At 41.9% G+C, this 18,408-nt stretch overlaps 1 protein-coding gene across 1 annotated transcript in view; it reads left to right on the top strand.

Annotated features, from left to right (window-relative positions):
* LOC144479148 (ADP/ATP translocase 4-like) overlaps positions 1-18,408 on the top strand; it is a 103,644-nt gene that overhangs the window by 59,479 nt on the left and 25,757 nt on the right. The window contains exon 4 of the mRNA XM_078201126.1: positions 11,960-12,114. Coding sequence (XP_078057252.1) covers positions 11,960-12,114 — 155 coding nt within the window. The remainder of the gene's footprint in view (positions 1-11,959; positions 12,115-18,408) is intronic.

The following is an 18,408-nucleotide window of genomic DNA, read 5'->3' as shown; positions in this document are numbered from 1 at the left end:
TCCTCTGGATAATTCTGACTATAGGCCCTCAACATGGTCTTTAAAGTTTGATGCCACCATTCTAACTGAAGTGTGGGTTTTCTCTCAGAGCTAAGTATTAAGCTGAACCCAGCTAAACACAAAGACTCGCAAACAACAGTGTACTGGTTAAAGACATATTTATTGACCAAGATGTGCTGAGAGAAAAGCAGCCAGACACGCCAACTCCTTTCTGAAGTTTACAATGCAATGGCAAAAGGGTTATACATTTTCATAACTTCAGTTCTCCCTTCTCCTATGTCATCCTAACTGGATGCTCGAATTGCATTGGTACACTTTATTTACCTTGGCCAATTGCATCCTAGCTTCTTGCAGAATTAGGAATTCATTGATCTAGAGGACCCGGAAGTTCCCATCCACTGTTGCTAAGCAATCTCACTTGTGTAAATCCGTACGGTTCAAAGGTTGCTTTCTGACCATATACCACAGAGTTGAAAAGGTGACGTTCCCACTGTCTCGTTCTGCCTTATTATCAGTAAGAATTTAATATTTTATTCAGTGGAATTGAATATATATTTTGTGAATACTTCTATTTTCTGGAATATGAGAATTTGACCTCTCCATGACTTTTCTGGTAACATAACTGGCGGCTTATTATTCCCAAAGACTGTGGCCTCTTCATCATGTTTCAGGGCAGTTTGCATTTTGGCCAAGGTGCACAATACATTCAAAAATACTTGTTTAAATCTAAAATATATGTTTAATTTCCATACCAGTAGATATGTGAGTGTCTATGCAAGTAATACCTTTGTATAAAATAAGTATAAGGCACATTATGGTCCTTTTTCTAATTTCCCCCGTTCAGTAATCTTACTATTTTTTTTTAAATTGCAGGGTTTTCTGAATCACTCTAACACTAACACTCTCTGCAATTCTGGATGGCACGCAGTTCATTTAAATTGCTTTACTCCTGAGCTATCCATTATTTCTCTGAATAACTTTGATGTAAAATTTGATCCTTGATGTGGTTGTATTTTTATGGGTGGCCCATATCTAAAACGTTTGAAGTAACTCTACAATCTTTTTAGCTGTAATATTATGTGATGGAATGGCCTCTGGAAATCTAGTAGGCACATCCATTGTGGCCAACAAATATTGATTCCCATTTTTAGTTTTAGGGAGTGGTCCCACATATTTAATTAGGACCCTTGTAAAAGGTTCCTCAAATGACGTAATTAAGGGTATTAAGGGTGCTGATTAGATTACCACTTGATGTTTCTCTATTACCTGACATGTATGACATGTCTGACAAAATTCTACAACATTCTTATGCAATCCAGGCCAATAAAAGTGTTTTTGCATTTTTGCTTGTGTTTTTCTTAGTTCTAAATGACCTCCTACCACTACTCCCAACAACACCTTTCTATAACTCAATTGTAATACAACTTTCATCTGCCTGAATGTGTGACAGTTTCCACTTCCTCATTATGACATTTTTAATGTCGTAACACTCTGGTATACATTCAGATTCTTCTGTGTTTGCTTTCTGAAACAGCTGCTTTATCGCTGCATCTTTCTGTTGTTATTCTGCCTGAATAACAACTTTCCTGAACTAAGGATATCCACTTCGTCCTCAATCTGTTCTTGTTCTTTCTCAGTCACCTGGCCAAAGATTGTTTTTGATAACTGAACTTCAACCTCCTTTTATTTACTCTTTGACTTCTCCTATTTCAATATGTGGTTTTGTAATCTTGTTACGATACAGTTGAGAAACATCCCAGGATATGCTTCCTGCAACACTTCAGTTTGATTTTTCCACTGGCTTTGCAACCGCAGTAGGCATCACTCCCAACTGTGATCCAGCTACATTGTTACCCAGGATAAACTGTATCCCTGGAAAAGATAATTTCTCTATTATTCCTACCACCACTTCACTTTTCACCGGACTCTCCAACCTTGCCTTACATAATGGAACATGACTCATTTCACCACTAATCCCACACATTACCACCTTTTCTGGCAATACTCCTTCCGAACTATCTTCTCATCTCTCACCCTTAAGATCTTAACCTCTTTACCTACTCCACTCGGTACACTTGAGTAAACCATACCCACACAAATCTTTAAAGAAATCTGGTACTTGCTTATCAATCAGCCTTTGAACAGGCTATACACTCTTTTGCACATCTTTAATTTCAACCATGGTTTACTTTGCCACTTTAACAGACCCCCACAAGCTTGCCCTGTTTTACCACATCTGTCTTCCCAGTGCTTCTCTTAAGCCACCAATACTGTAACTTTGTGCATCCAACTTTATTACAATGAAAACATCTAAGGTTTCTTGTTTCTCTTCCACCTTCATATGTTTCCTTTGTAACCAGCGGTAAACTATCGTTACTATCTCCAATGAGACCTCCTTTGCTTTGAAGGTTTCTCTCTTCCCTCGTTTCTATCCTTCACAGATTGAAATTGATGTCATAAACCAAACCTTGATATATCGATCAATTTAAAATCATCTCCCATTTTTACTGCTACACTCGCAATTTTATCCTTTTGCTCTTCTACCATTTCAACTTGAAGTTTTCTTTTCACTTCCTGAAGTTCTAATTCTCTCCCTTTTTCTATTGCAACTGCCTCTCTTTCTTTTGCTTCTAATTCAAGCTGCCTCATTTCTTTTTCCTGTTCAAACTCTCAATTCTTTTTCTCGCTGCAACCATTTCAATTCTGTTTCTACTTACAACTGTTACATTCTTAATTGAATTTTAGCCAATTCCAATGATTCAAACTGTGTTTCTGGCAAATTTAAATGCTATGCGATCACTGAAATTATCTTGCCCTTCCTCACCCTTTCAAATAATGTCAGCTTGTTTGCCAAATCCAAAAGCTTTGTTTTAATCACCTTTAAAAATGATCTCTTTCATACCCAGGAAATCTTTAGCCATTGAAAGATCCAGTTTTCCACAAGGCACTCTCTATTAAACTAAACAAATGCAACACCTGAAAAATAAACACCAGGTCCTCAACACCTACTGTATTTTAATCCTGGAAAACAGCCCCCAATTCCTGTATAGTTCAGAAACCCCGAGATATATTTTGAAACCAGACTAGACCAGAATAATTTTCTATTTTGTCGTTAATGTAAGGTTAGGATGTTTCACTCCAAGCGCGATTCTACTGACAAACTAGGGAGCTTTTATCAAAACAAACTAACAACACAATTTAATTACAACAAATGAATTAGCTTAACTTTTGACAATTGAACAATACTTAAGAATTATATCTTGTCATGTTTAACTGCCAACCTATCACAATTAATTCCAATCAATATTTCTCTTATAGGCTTAAACTGTCTAGTTAGCAAAGTATAGGCATACTTGTTTTGACTTAGGTTAACAGTCTTAGACCTCTGAGCCTCTGGAGAGGGAGAAACAGATTGACCCTTCTTTCTTCCATCAGCTCCTGACGGCAACTGCTCCTTATTTTAAAGTGAAATAGTTCTTTTCTGCAAACTTAGCTCCTCCCATTAACCACATGACTCTGTCAATCAACCTAATCAAAACTCTCATGATTCTGCATACCTCATCTAAAGGTCCATTAACAAAGTAACACATTCCGATCTAAAATCTCTGGATTCTCAACATTTGCTGCATGTTTTCCCACCCAAATTGACTCTTGTAATAAACACTGCCTTGTAAAGCAGTCCCACCTTAAACATAAAATATATCAAAATAGCACAGTATCATCACATTGCACAGAGTGCTGGCTGAGGCAAGAAAAGCTGCATCCAGATTATCCAGCACTCCCCGTGCAGAGAAAATCTGGAGGCATGGCAGCCAGGAATACCAAGTTCAAAGGGTGCCTCAATCTCTGATAGGCAACACAGGAACACCCCTCCCCCCACACACACACACACACACACACACACACAAGTACTGGATATACTGTACTTAGATTTCAAGAAGACATTTGATGAGGTGCCACATCAAAGGTTATTGTGGAAAATTAAAGCTCATGATGTAAGGGATAACATATTGGCATGGATTGAAGATTGACATAAATGGGTCTTTTTCTGGTTGGCAGGGTGTAACCAGTGGCGTACCATAAGGATCAGTGCTGGGGTCTCAGCATTTTATAATTTATATAAATGACTTGGATGAAGGGACCAAAGGTATGGTTGCTAAATTTGTTGATGACTAAAAAATAGGCGGGAAATGTGAAGAGGATGTAAGGAGGCTACAAAGGGGAGGCGATGGTCTAGTGGTATTATCGCTCGACAATTAATCCAGAAACCCAGATAATGTCGTGGGGACCTGGGTTAAATCCCGCCACGGCAGATGGTGGAATTTGAATTCAATAAAAAATATCTGGAATTAAGAGTCTACTGATGACCATGACCAAACCATTGTCGATTGTCAGAAAAACCCATCTGGTTTACTAATGTCCTTTAGGGAAGGAAATCTGCCGTCCTTACCTGGTCTGGCCTACATGTGACTCCAGAGCCATAGCAATGTGGTTGACTCTCAACTGCCCTCCAAAATGGCCTAGCAAACCACTCAGTTGTCTCAGTCGCTACAAAGTCTCAACAAAGAAATGAAACCTGACGGACCACCTGGCATCGACCTAGGCACCGGAAAAGACAACGGCAAAACAAACAGCCTTGTCAACCCTGCAAAGTCCTCCTTACTAACATCTGGGGGCTAGTGCCAAAATTGGGAGAGGAGTCTCATCGACTAGTCAAGCAACAGCCTGACATAGTCATCCTCACGGAATCATACCTTACAGATAACACCCCAGACACCACCATTACCATCCCTGAATATGTCCTGTCCCACCAACAGGACAGACCCAGCAGAGGTGGTGGCACAGTGGTTGGTATACAGTCGGGAGAGAGTTGCCTTGGGAATCCTTAACATCGACTCGAGACCCCATGAAGTCTCATGGCTTCAGGATAAACATGGGCAAGGAAACCTCTTACTGGTTACCACATAGTGTCCTCCTTCAGCTGATGAATCAGTATTCCTCCATGTTGAACAACACTTGGAGGAAGCACTGAGGATGGCAAGGGCGCAAAATGTACTCTGGATGGGGGATTTCAATGTCCACCACCAAGAGTAGCTCGGCGGCAGCACTGCTGATCGAGCTAGTCGGGTCCTAAAGGATTTAACTGCTACTCTGTGTCTGCAGCAGGAGACGAAGGAACCAACAAGAGGGAATAACATACTTGACCTCATCCTCACCAATCTGCCGACTGCAGATGCGTCTGTCCATGACAATATCGGTAGAGTGACCACCGCACAGTCCTTGTGGTCCTGCCTTCACATAGAGAATAACCTTCATCGTGTTGTGTGGCACTGTCACCGTGCTAAGTGGGACAGACTGCGAACTGATCTAGCAACTCAAGACTGGGCATCCATGAGGTGCTGTGGGCCATCAGCAGCAGCGGAACTGTACTCCAGTACAATCTGCAACCTCATGGCCCAGCATATCCCCCACTTAACCATTACCATCAAGCCAGGGGATCAACCTTGATTCAATGGAGAGTGCAGGAAGGCATGCGAGGAGCAGCATCAAGCATACCTAAAAATAAGGTGTCAACCTGGTGAAGCTATCAAACAGGATTACTTGCATGCCAAGTGGTAAAAACAGCAAGTGATAGACAGAGCTAAGCAATCCCACAACGAACGGGTCAGATCTAAGCTCTGCAGTCCTTCCACATCCAGTCAAGAATGGTGGTGGACAATTAAATAACTCACTGGAGGAGGAGGCTCCATAAATAGCCCAGCACATCAGTGCAAAAGATAAGGCTGAAGTATTCGCAGCAATCTTCAGCCAGAAGTGCCGAGTAGCTGATCCATCTCGGCCTCTCCAGTGGTCCCCGGCATCTCAGATGCCAGTCTCCAGCCAATTTGATTCACTCCACGTGATATCAAGAAACAGTTGGAGGCACTGAATACTGCAAAGGCAATGGGCCCTGATAACATTCCGGCAATAGTACTGAAGACTTGTGCTCCAGAACTTGCCACTCCCCTAGCCAAGTTCTTCCAGTACAGTACACTGGCATCTACCCAACAATGTGGAAAATTGCCCGGGTATGTCCTGTACACAGAAAGCAGGACAAATCCAACCTGGCCAATTACCGCCCAATCAGTCTACTCTCGATCATCAGGAAAGTGATGGAAGGGGTCATCAACAGTGCCAGCAAGCAGCACCTGCTCAGCAATAATCTGCTCAGTGACGCCCAGTTTGGGTTTCGCCAGGGTCACTCAGCTCCTGACCTCATTATAGCCTTGGTTCAAACATGGACAAAAGAGCTGAATTCCAGAGCTGAATGACAGCCCTTGACATCAAGGCCATATTTGACCAAGTGTGGCATCAAGGAGCCTTAGCGAAACTGGAATCAAAGGGTATCAGGGGGCAAACTCTCCGCTGGTTGGAGTCATACCTGGTACATAGGAAGGTGGTTGTGGTTGTGGAGGGTCAGTCATCTCAGCTCCAGGACATCTTGCAGGAGTCCCTCAGGGTAGTGTCCTGGGCCCAACAATCTTCAGGTGCTTCATCAATGACCTTACCTCCGTCATAAGGTCAGAAGTGGGAATGTTCGCCGATGATTGCATGATGTTTAGCACCATTCGCGATTCCTCAGACACTGAAGCAGTCCATGTTCAAATGCAACAAGATCTGGACAATATCCAGGCTTGGGCTGACAAATGACAAGTAACATTTGCACCACACAAATGCCAGGCAATGACTATCACCAATAAGAAACACTCTAACCATTGCCCGTTGACATTCAATGTGTAACCATCACTGAATGCCCCACTGTCAACATCCATGGGGTTACCATTGACCAGAAACTCAACTGGACTCGACACATAAACACAGTGGCTACAAGAGCAGGTCAGAGGCTAGGAATACTGCAGCGAGTAACTCACCTCCTGACACCCCAAAGCCTGTCCACCATCTACAGGGCACACGTCAGGAGGGTGATGGAATACTCCCCAAATGCCTGGATGGGTGCAGCTCCAACAACACTCAAGAAGCTTGGCACCATCCAAGACAAAGCAGTCCGCTTGATTGGCACCACATCTACAAACATTCAATCCGTCCACCACCGACGCTCAGTAGCAGTATCTATAAAATGCACTGCAGCAATTCACCAAAGACCCTTAGACAGCACCTTCCAAACCCACGACCATTTCCACCTAGAAGGACAAGGGCAGCAGATAAATGGGAGCACCACCACCTGCAAGTTCCCCACCAAGCTACTCACCATCCTGACTTGGAAATATATCACCCATTCCTTCGCAGTTGCTGGGTCAAAATCCTGGAATTCTCTCCCTAATGGCATTGTGGGACAACCCACAGAACATGGACTGCTGCGATTCAAGAAGGCAGCTCACCACCATCTTCTCAAGGGCAACTAGGGATGGGCAATAAATGCTGGCCAGCCAGCGACGCCCATGTCCCACGAATGAATTAAAAAAAGGTAAGTGGGCAAAGACCTTTCAAATGGAGTATAATGTGAACAAATGTGATATTGTCAATTCCGTCAGAGAGAATAAAAAAGAAGCATATTATCCAAATGGTGAGACATTGCCAAGCTCTGAGATTGAGAGAGATTTGGGTGTCCTAGTACATGAATCACAAAAGGCTAGTATGCAGGTACAGCAAGTAATTAGGGAAGCTAATAAAATGTTATTGTTTATTGCGAGGAGAACTGAATACAAAAGTAGGGAGGCTATCCTTCAGTTATACAGGACACTGGTGAAATCACATCTGGTGTAATATGTACAATATTGATCTCCTTATTTAAGTGTAACCCCCTGCTGATCACTATATGGGGCTACTATTTAACTGTTCGATTTACAGGATCCTGAATTCCTAGCAGTTGATGGTGAGCTGGCTAAATTTCCTGTTTACCCATAAATGCCAGTACAGGCTTGCATGAAAAGGATTTGAGCATGTTTAGCGCGGTGCCTCCAAAAATGTTATTGAGATAAACCTTATAATGAGAAAAGGTTTGGAACAACAAGGTAAACGGAATAACAAAAAAATTTAATAACAAATATAATTAGCAGATATAAACAAGTAAAGAATCCCAACTGAAGATTTTCCAATTAACAGTTTCAACCTGAGAAATGTTCAGAATATCACCAAGCACTTTGAATTTTAAACGTTGGGGCCCATCCGTTGGTGCACATCTGAAGAAAACCACATTCTGTTACCGTTCCTGTCTGATAGTACTCACTTAACCCCGACACACACACAGTCCAGACGGGTCTACGAGAGGGAAGATGATGGAGCAAGCACACGAGGCAGAGGTGCCGCGAGCTATCTGTGTAGTAACGCAGGTCCAGTGCGCTGAAGGCTGTCCTCCTCGGCAGTCATGAAAAACCAAGCAGTTCTACCTGAGAAAGATTCACTTCGAACTGACTTTTTACTGCCTCTGAAAAGCTTCTCTTCAAAAAACGTGGCTGTCCCTCTTCTGCACACTCCCTCCTCAGCTCTGCAGCTGCTTCACTTCCTGGTGCCTTTTTTTTCTTCCCGCCCCAGAGCAATCCCATTGGCCCAGCCCACATCACTCAACCAACAGCATCCTGTTCACAGCACCCGCCCGGCAAACAGGACACTGAAACCCACAAGGGACAAAGAACACTGGTAAACGTCTTCCCCACAAATTTTCCTCAGTCCCTTACATAAGGACTTGATAGAGGTGTATAAAATTATGAAAGGCATAGATAGGGTAAACGGTGGGAAGCTTTTCCCCAGATCGGTGGTGACGTTCACTAGGGGTCATAGGTTCAAGGTGAGGGGGGGGAGGTTTAACACATATCAGAAGGACATATTTTACACAGAGGGTGGTGGGGGCCTGGAATGCGCTGCCAGGCAAGGTGGTGGAGGCGGACACACTGGGAACGTTTAAGACTTATCTAGACAGCCATATGAATGGAGTGGGAATGGAGGGATACAAAAGAATGGTCTAGTTTGGACCAGGGAGCGGCGCGGGCTTGGAGGGCCGAAGGGCCTGTTCCTGTGCTGATTTGTTCTTTGTTCTTGTTCTTTGTAAGGAAGAATGTAATTGCATGACTGTGTTCGAAGCAGTTCAGAGAAGGTTTACTAGACTAATACAAGGAACGGTAATGGATTGTCTTACGAGGACTTGATTGAAACCTTTGATCCTGAGGTGTCTTGACAGGGTGGAAATGGAGGGAGAATTTAGAACCACGGGTCATTGTTTAAAAATAATGGGTCCCTTATTTAAGATAGTGATGAGGAGAAATGTTTTTAAAGAGTTATGAGTCTTTGGAACTCTTCCTCAAAGGGCTGTGGAAGCAAAGAGAATATTTTTATGTCAGAGCCCAATACATTCTTGATGAGCAAAGGGGTGAATAATTAACAGGGTAGGTGGGAATGTAGAGTTGAGGTTATAATCAGATAAGCCATGATCTTATTGAATGGCAGAGCAGGCTTGAGGGGCCGAGTGGGTTACTCCTGCTCCTAATTTGTATGTTCATTCATTTCCTGAATTGAAGGAAATCAGACGATCATAGTTGGGGGGGCACTTGCAATATTCTCACCTTAGTTCCTTGAACACGTTGATATAGAAACTGTCTGGTCATGGGGATTTGTCAGTCTTGAGTGCCATTTTTTTTTATTCCAGTTATTTTGTCAATGTTAAATTTGTTGTATTCCTGCTTGTGATTCAGTCTTCATTTACTTGGTATGTCTGCCATACTGATCTCTTCTACTATCAATACTTACGCAAAATATTCATTCAGTATTTCTGCCATTTCCTTATTTTCATTGACACTGTCACTGTTATCAGTTTTCATGGGGCCTCACATTGTTCCTGACCACTCTTTATCCTAATATGATTTTGTTTTGAGTGTTGCTTTTGATATCTCTTTCATGTTTCTTGTCATGCTCCCATTTTGTAGCTCTTACGATCAGTTTACTCACCCTTTTTGACGTTCTTTGCATTTGTCATGATCTCTGCTGCTTGGATTTTTATATGCTTTTACTTTTAATTTTAAGGGCCAGGATTTTGTTGGGCCAAAGGGGTCTTGCCCTGCTGGCTGAGAGCTGCAGTAAACACCAGTCAGTTCGTCAGCACTTAATTGGCCACCATCAGGCCTTCCCTGCAATTGAAGTGCCCAAGAACTACCAGCCTCTGATTGGCTAGCGGCTCTTGGCAGTAAGATTGGCTACTGGCAGCACTGCAACCACCCAAGGTCCAATAATCTGGGGGGGACCCAGACAACAGATGAGTGAAGATGGTACTGGGGTCACAGGAGGCAAGACAGGGTGGCTTTCACCAGTCACTCCACTTCCCAATGCTGAATCCCTTGATTGCTTTATAGTGAGGAACCCAGCCTGGGAAGCCACTGGCAAACCCAATAGGTTTTGTTGGGCAGTGCTCTGAGGGTGCAGGAGAACTATGCAGCCTCCATTTAATCCAAGAAGCACTAAATTGCAATGGGCTGAGAGATAATGGGGGTCAATTGCCTCTTTAATGAGCCTTATTCGGGCGGCACGGTAGCACAGTGATTAGCACTGCTGATTCACAGCTCCAGGGACCTGGGTTCGAATCCTAGCTCGGGTCACTATCTGTGTGGACTTTGCACATTCTCCTGTGTCTGCGTGGGTTTCCTCCGGGTGTTCCGGTTTCCTCCCACAGTCCAAAGATGTGCGGGCTAGGTTGATTGGCCATTCTAAATTGCCCCTTAGTGTCCCGGGATGCATAGGTTAGAGGGATTAGTGGGTAAATATGTAGGGATATGGGGATAGGGCTGGGTGGGATTATGGTTGGTGCAGACTAGATGGGCCGAATGGCCTCTTTCTGCACTGTAAGATTCTATATCATTATTCAGTGGCTAGGAATCCTGCATCAGCACAACCTCACCCCCTTCCCTCTGACTTAATCAGGTGACCTTTTCCCTCTGCCAGGTGACAGATGCAGGGCCTCTCACATGATTAAGTGGGCCTGGCTATCATGGTTCCTGTCATGACAGGTTGGACAACATCCAGTCCACGTTGTCTCTTTAGTTGTCCATGGCTGCCTTGTTTGCAATTCAAGCTCTTGGGGTATAAATGGTTTTCATATCATTTATATTCTTTTGCTGGTATTCTGTCATTTTACCCATTAGCAGATTTGCCCAGTTTTCCATGGACAATATCCACCCCGTCCCATCAAAATAAGTGGAGAAAATAGGAGCAGAAGGATGTGGGGATGTTGAGGAGGAGAAAAGAGGGACAGAGCTTCTTGATGATGAGCACCACCCTACCACCATGAGAATTTGGTTGGGATTTGGGGATGAGCAGAAATACTCAAGAGTCACATAAACTCAGGGGAGGCAATGGTGTAGTAGTATTGTCCCTGGATTAGTAATCTCGAGACTCAGGGTAATGCTCTGGGGACCTGGGTTCGAATCCCACCATGGTAGATGGTGAAATTTGAATTCAATAAAAACCTGGAATTAGAACTCTAATGACCATGAAACCATTGTTGCTTGTTGTAAAAACCCATTGGGTTCACTTAATGTCTTTTAGGGAAGGGAATCTTGTCCTTACCCGGTCTGGCCTACATGTGACTCCAGATCCACAGCTCTTAATTGCCTTCAAGGATGGGCAATAAATGCTAGCCTATCCAGCAACGCCATACCACGAACATCCCATGTTAACATCTCATCTGGCAGAAATAGCACCTGTATCAATGTGACAATGTAACACTACTACACTGAAATTTCAGCCTAAGTTATGTGCTCAAGTCCTGGAGTGGGATTTAGAACCTGACTCAAATTGGAATACAACTCTCTGTGTTAATGTAACACAATTATTGTAATAATTTGTGATGTGCAACCATGGTGGGCTGGCTTGTCTAGCTTGTTTCTTCACAATTGTCTATTTCTAAATATATAGAAATTTTTATTATAACTAAGATATCTTTCAATGTAACTAAACATGTTCTTTTAAACTATAGGCCCCAAGGAGCGGCAGTTTACAGGCCTTGCTGATTGCATCACGAAAATTGCAAAGCGGGATGGGCCTCGAGGACTTTATCAGGGATTTGTTGTGTCAGTGAATGGCATCATTGTATATCGAGCTTCTTATTTTGGGTGCTATGACACAATCAAGGTAAATCTTCAAAAGCATTTCGGACCAGAATATGTGAAAAATTACATGTTTGCTTATTGAATAGCTTTGGCGCTTTCTCCTACTAGCTATCGACAGCTAATTACACTTTGAGAATTTTTTTACCCGTTGCTTATATATTTTTGATTTGTGTTTCAAACTCCTCTCAGTCCCAGGATCTTAAGAGATAGCAGGGTGAATTCATAGCATACCCAGAGAACAAATATTTGAAATGTTTTATTAAATAAAGTTGTTTTGTTTAGTTAAACAAGTTGTTTACTTTAGTACTGATTTTATCATGTGGCCTGTTGTGAAGTTCCTTGCCTCCTAAGGATAGAAGAAAGTCAAAGAAGACTGCCCTAGATTTCTACAAAGTCATGGAAACTCTAAGGAGCTTAAAAATGCTGGACAGGATATAGATCCTGAAGCCCCTATTTCCATCTAATCCTATTTTTGGCAATAGGGGAAAGGGACAGAAAGTGACTCCCACATGTAGGAAAAGGTCAGCAGTGTCAGTGCTGAGTTCAAACAAACCCCACTTTCGCTAGAGTAGGGCTTTAAGCCACATTGTGAGTTACTAATTTTTAGAGTAGATATAAATGTTCGTGAAGGATAGATAATGCCTGTTGAACTGTTGAGCTGTGGAGTTATTTACATGAACTGCCCTTTAAAAATAAAACAATGTCTGTTTCAATATCTATTTGTTGACCTAACCTTAAGTGTTATCATTATAGTATGATTACTGCTTGACTATGTTGCACATCTATCATCACAGTGGAGTGCTGTAAATTAACAAATTAATAGACAACTCATTATTAAAGCGATTAATTAATACAGATGTTTGTTTTTCATAAAGGATTATGGTATTTAAATGTATCAAGTTGTCTTTCATTAATAAAAGTGAATTTTTTTATAATATCTACTAGATACTGAAAGCTTTGTTTCATCTCACCATGGCTCCTGAGGTCTGCTGGTGGTGGATACTAGGTGAATTGGGATCAAGAGTATGAGGGCAAAGGGTGATAGGGACATAAGTTGGCACTAAGTTGGCATAGGGACTATAAGAGATCGGGGGGGTGGCTGGAGAGCCTAGTTGTTATTGGGTCCATAAGGGACCAAGAGGTGGGAAGGGGCATGAGTTGCGTGCGTAGGTCTGGGTTGAGGAGGGATGAGATCTAGCAGGCATAATGTTCAAAAAAACAAGGACAAAGTACCAGGAATCCAAGGTAGACATTTTAACCAGCATCGCTTGGCAGTTGACAGCCCCTGTGGCTACTTCCGATCTGCTTCTGGAGTGGCCGGCCTCATTCCATCCTCCGTGCATTTTGTATTCTGCCTCGAGCAAAAATTCAGGCGGCCACATCATTTTCTGTTAGTTTATGGAATGTGGAAGTCCCTGACAGTCAGCATTTATTGACCTGGAGAAGGTGGCAGTGACCTGCCTTCCTGAAACACTGCAGTCCATATGATGTAGGTCCAACCACAGCACTTTTAGGATATGCATTCTGGGACTTTGACCAAGGCACAGCGATATGTGGTTTGGAGATGAACTTGCAGATGGCAGTGTTTCTACAGGTTTGTTGCCCTTGTCCCTCTAGGTGGTAGAGGTCATGTGTTTGGAAGATGCTGTCGAAGGAGCCTTGTTGAGTTGCTGCCACATCTCTCTAGATGATGTACACTGATGCCATTATGTGTTGGTGGGAATGAATGTTTAAGGTGGTAGTTGGGGTGCGAATCAAGTGGGTTGTTTTCCTGGATTGTATCAAGCACCTTGAGTGTTGTTGGAACTACCTCATCCAGGCAAGTGAAGATTATTCCATAACACTTCCGACTTGTGCCTTATAGATGGTGGATAGGCTTTGGGGAGTCAGGAGGTGAGTCACTCACTACAGAATTCCCAGCTTCTCGTCTTGTAGTCACATTATAGCCAGTCCAATTTAGTTTCTGGTCAATGCTAATCTGCAGAGCATTGATGGAGGAGTAGTTAGCGATGGTAATGCCATTGAATATCATGGGGAGATGGTTATTGACTGATACTTGTGTGGCTTGAATGTTACTTGCCAAATACCAGCCTAAGTCTAAATATTGCCCACGTCTTGCTGCATATGGACATGGATTACTTCAGTCGAAAATGGTGGTGAACATTTGTGACCTTATGATAGAAGGCAATTCATTGATGAAGGAGCCAAAGACGTTTGGGCTTAGGACATTATCCCGAAGAACTCCTGGAGCACTGTCCTGAGATTGAGACGATTGCAGTGACACCTAGCACGTTTGTGCTAGGTGTCACTGCAAAGAATAGAAAATTTTTCCCCTGCTTCCCATTGAATCAAGTTTTGCTAGGGTTCTTTGATGCTACACTTAGTCAAATGCTGCCTTGTGTCAAATGCAGTCACTCTCACTTCACCTCTGGATTTCAGCTCTTTTGGCAATGTTTCGACCAAAGCTGCAATCAGGTAAGGAGCTCAGTGACCCTGGCAGAACCCAAATTGAACGTCTTTGAACAGGTTATTGCTATGCTTTTAGTGGAACTGAGTAGTTGGTGCAATCTTCAGTTTCCAGCCTCTTCAGGTTCCATCAGTGTGTATTCAGTGCCAGTAAGCCATACAGAATGTACTCTTAATAGTTTGGTTACTATGCTGCAAGATTCTCATTTTGCCTTCAGTACCTGTTACTTTTCCAGAGCGCCTCCATTCTTTCTGCCCTTTTCTTTTATAATACGCCATGTCCCGGGGCTTAAAAATCAATTCTGATTACCTGTTTCAATACTTTAAAGCTCTCCTGATTTACTCCCTGTATGCATGGCATTCAAATGTTCTGCAAAAATTGAAATAATGGTAGTCTCCAAAGGCAGGGAATGGTCCCACATTACTGAACGTGCATTTGGATTCTTGCCATAAACTAATTGATAGGGACTGTAACCCCAACCATCTAGCATATGTTTTTGCATGTACTGCCACCATTAGAGTAGTTGTCAATTTACAATTCAGTTAATTAGCTAAAACTGTTTCGAGCATTTGTCAGTCATGCTGTGATTTCTCTCTCATTGGTAAAAGGACATTCTGCTGACGTGCATTTCTACAGTATTCAAATTTTCACACCTACTTGTGAATTCTTCATTGGCAAATTCTCCTATATTGTCCATGAAGAATTTAGCTTGTGCTCCCAGCACCATTCCTATCCATCTTTCCATTATTTTATCAATAATTACTTTTCTCTTCACTAAAAATTACTAATCACGGACTAAATCTAGTCGCTACATTTACAGACTGTAGAAGAAAATTATTTTATTGTTATTCCACACTTTCATTAGAATACTAGGGTTTCATTAGAAGTCTCCTGCCAGTGGAAGACTTACCACTGGTAATGGTGGCATTCTCCTGTACTATATACGAATATCATATTTTTCACTAATATCCTCACAAGTCTAATGTATTGCTCATCCAATATCTCGGCATCCTTTAACAGAATCTTCACCAGTGGGATGTGCAAATTAAAGGCTTACTTAACGGTAAAGGTATTTCACTCAGAAACACATCAGTACTGATAAAGTGACTCATACCAGCTGGTTTATAGGGAATTAATTTTTTTAATGATTTCAATGTTTTAACATCATTGAACATGAAACAAGTAGAACAGTCATATTCTTTGACTTTACTTAAGTCTTCCTTACTTAAAAGATCTGTGTAACATTTTAGCCAGTCCACTCCTCATACCATGGATTTTCACCGTATCTAGAGCTGCACAACTGAACAAATCTGTGACTGCGATGCTGTTAAGAACCATGTTGATGTTAAATGGAAGGATATCCCAACACTCAGAAGGGTAACTTGGAATGCCGATTGTTTATTTTGCAAGTTAGTATAATGTGAGAGAAGATATGTAAACCAGTGAGGAAAGATAAATTTCTTGTTATCTTTCAAATGAAAGAATAATAATTAAACTGTAAAATGCACAAAGACAACAAATCAGAACAAAATTACAGTTAAGACCCAGCCCCGAAACTCCAAGGTGTTTTCTGAAGATAGCCTGGACCATAAGTTTTACATTTGATTTTGGGTTCGGTGAGCATAAGATGTTTAACTCCAGGTTTAATTCAAGTGAACCCACTCAGAAGCTTTTATCAGAAAGTTTATTTAAGAAAACAGTTAAAATATTTTAACAAAAAAATCAGCATAACTTTTACCAATTACAAAACTTAACATGTCACAGTATCATCCAAACAACTAACTATCTCTGTTGTTCCAAATTAAACATCATCCCGCAGATGTACACCCTTCTTCAGATTTGGCACAGAAACAAGTATGCTCATGTGATGTTGGATTTGCAGCTTTTTAATACCTGCTGTGAATTGGTCCTTTGTATATTGGATCAATTCCCTGAAGCTTCCCAGTCCTGGAACTTTCCAAAAAGCCTGTGGAGAGACAGAGACACTGCCCTCTTTCAGAAGCTTCAAATAGCAACCAAGAAAATGAAACTAAAACTTTTTTTTTTCTGAAGCATAGCTGTCCCTCGCCACATGATGTAAACTGTCAACCAATCTCAATCAAACTTCATTCTGCAATCCCCAAAGGACCATTAAACCACAGAATACTGCATTAGCCCAGGTTAAAATCAACATAGAGTCCCTACGGTGCAGAAGGAGGCCATTCGGCCCATCAAGTCTACACCAAACACGATCCCACCCAGATCCTATTCCCGTAACCCCTCATATTTACCCTGCTAATCCCCCTGACACAAGGATTAATTTACCATGGTCAGTCAATCTAACCTGCACATCTCTGGACTGTGGGAGAAAACCAAAGCACCCGGAGGAAACCCATGCAGACACGGGGAGATTGTGCAAACTCCACACAGACAGTGACCCGAGGCCGGAATTGAACCCAGGTCCCTGGCGCTGTGAGGCAGTAGTGCTAACCACCGTGCCACCCATTATGACATCCATTATATTGCTTCAGTAACAAGTAGAGGACACCAGCTGTAGACAGCATGGTGCCAACAAAGTCCTACAGAGGAACATGATTAAAATATATTTCTTAAAGGCACAGTACCATCACATTACAGTTAACTACAATAATGGCTGCACACACAATATACTTGAATTAACCCCAGTCCAAATCTATTTTATTTTCTTAAACTTTGAAAATATTATTTTCCCAAAACAACATCCCATAAGTTTTAACATTATGAGCCAAATCCAGCAAATAATTACCAAACACAATCTGTACCTTTATTTTGGGAATCTTTTGTTCTGATTCAGTGTAGAATCTCTTGGGTCAGCAGGTTTTCAGCACAGATGCATTTTTGTTTAAATTCTGAAACCTTTTTTCAGTTTCTCAAAAGGTATCTCAATCCACTGGCAACCTTTGTCTGAATACTAGAAGAAAGATGTGATGCAGCAATTAGCCTTGAATTAGACTTGAGCGTATTGTATTTGAAGGGATGAAACCAGAATAAAACTAAGGACTTAAGAAAACATGACAAAGGTAGAGATGAGAGATTATGGGTAAGTGACAGAACACCTAACAGCCAACCTGGGGTTGGTGGATCCTAAAGTGAAAAGGGTTGTTCTGTTGTGAGGTTGGTCAGAGAATGGTTTGACGGTACTCTCTCTTCATTGTCTCCTGAGGTAATGTTGCAGCATTCCAGAGGCATGTTTCAGGTCATAGTTGATTGTTAATATCACCAAATCTGATAGATCTATGCTGCAAGTATCATTGCAGAAGATGGTGTATCTCGGTTGGCCCAGACCATAACAAAATAATTCCTCAAGACCATTGTCGGTAGATGTGCCCGGAGCTGTTGAAATGACGAATATAGACAAATCAAGCTATGCCAGTTTCTGATCAACATCGTACTTTGTCAAAGCATGGTGTTATGACTTGCTGTTTCTGAGGCTTCATCCAAGGTTGTGTTGAGTCAGGAATTCAGGTGTCTTGGTGGTGTTGGTTATTTTTCTTCTAGCTTTCTTGAGAAGAGGAGTTTAATTCATCGTTGAACGCAAGAGCAAAGCATGAGTCTTTTGCCATCACACCTGTATCAGCTTCTGAAAGAGACTTCCCTTTTATATTTCCCTCCAGGCTTTTTAATTGTGTTTGCAGGAAATACATTTGTTATTATTCACGTGGAGTGCCACATACAAAAGGCTACTGCACAAAGTCCATGAGATTATGCAAAATTTATAAAAATGCATTATCAAATGATAATGGTTAGAAGCCAGAGTTGGGATGGTGTCACAAAATGTTAGAATACTGTTAAAATGAATGTATTGTTTATTTGCAAAAGTAAAATCAAACT

The sequence above is a fragment of the Mustelus asterias genome, chromosome 1 (genome assembly GCF_964213995.1).
Source record: "Mustelus asterias chromosome 1, sMusAst1.hap1.1, whole genome shotgun sequence".
NCBI classification, from domain to species: domain Eukaryota; kingdom Metazoa; phylum Chordata; class Chondrichthyes; order Carcharhiniformes; family Triakidae; genus Mustelus; species Mustelus asterias.
The sequence above is the reverse complement of the archived record's forward strand: the minus strand, read 5'-3'. Positions and strand labels throughout refer to the sequence as shown.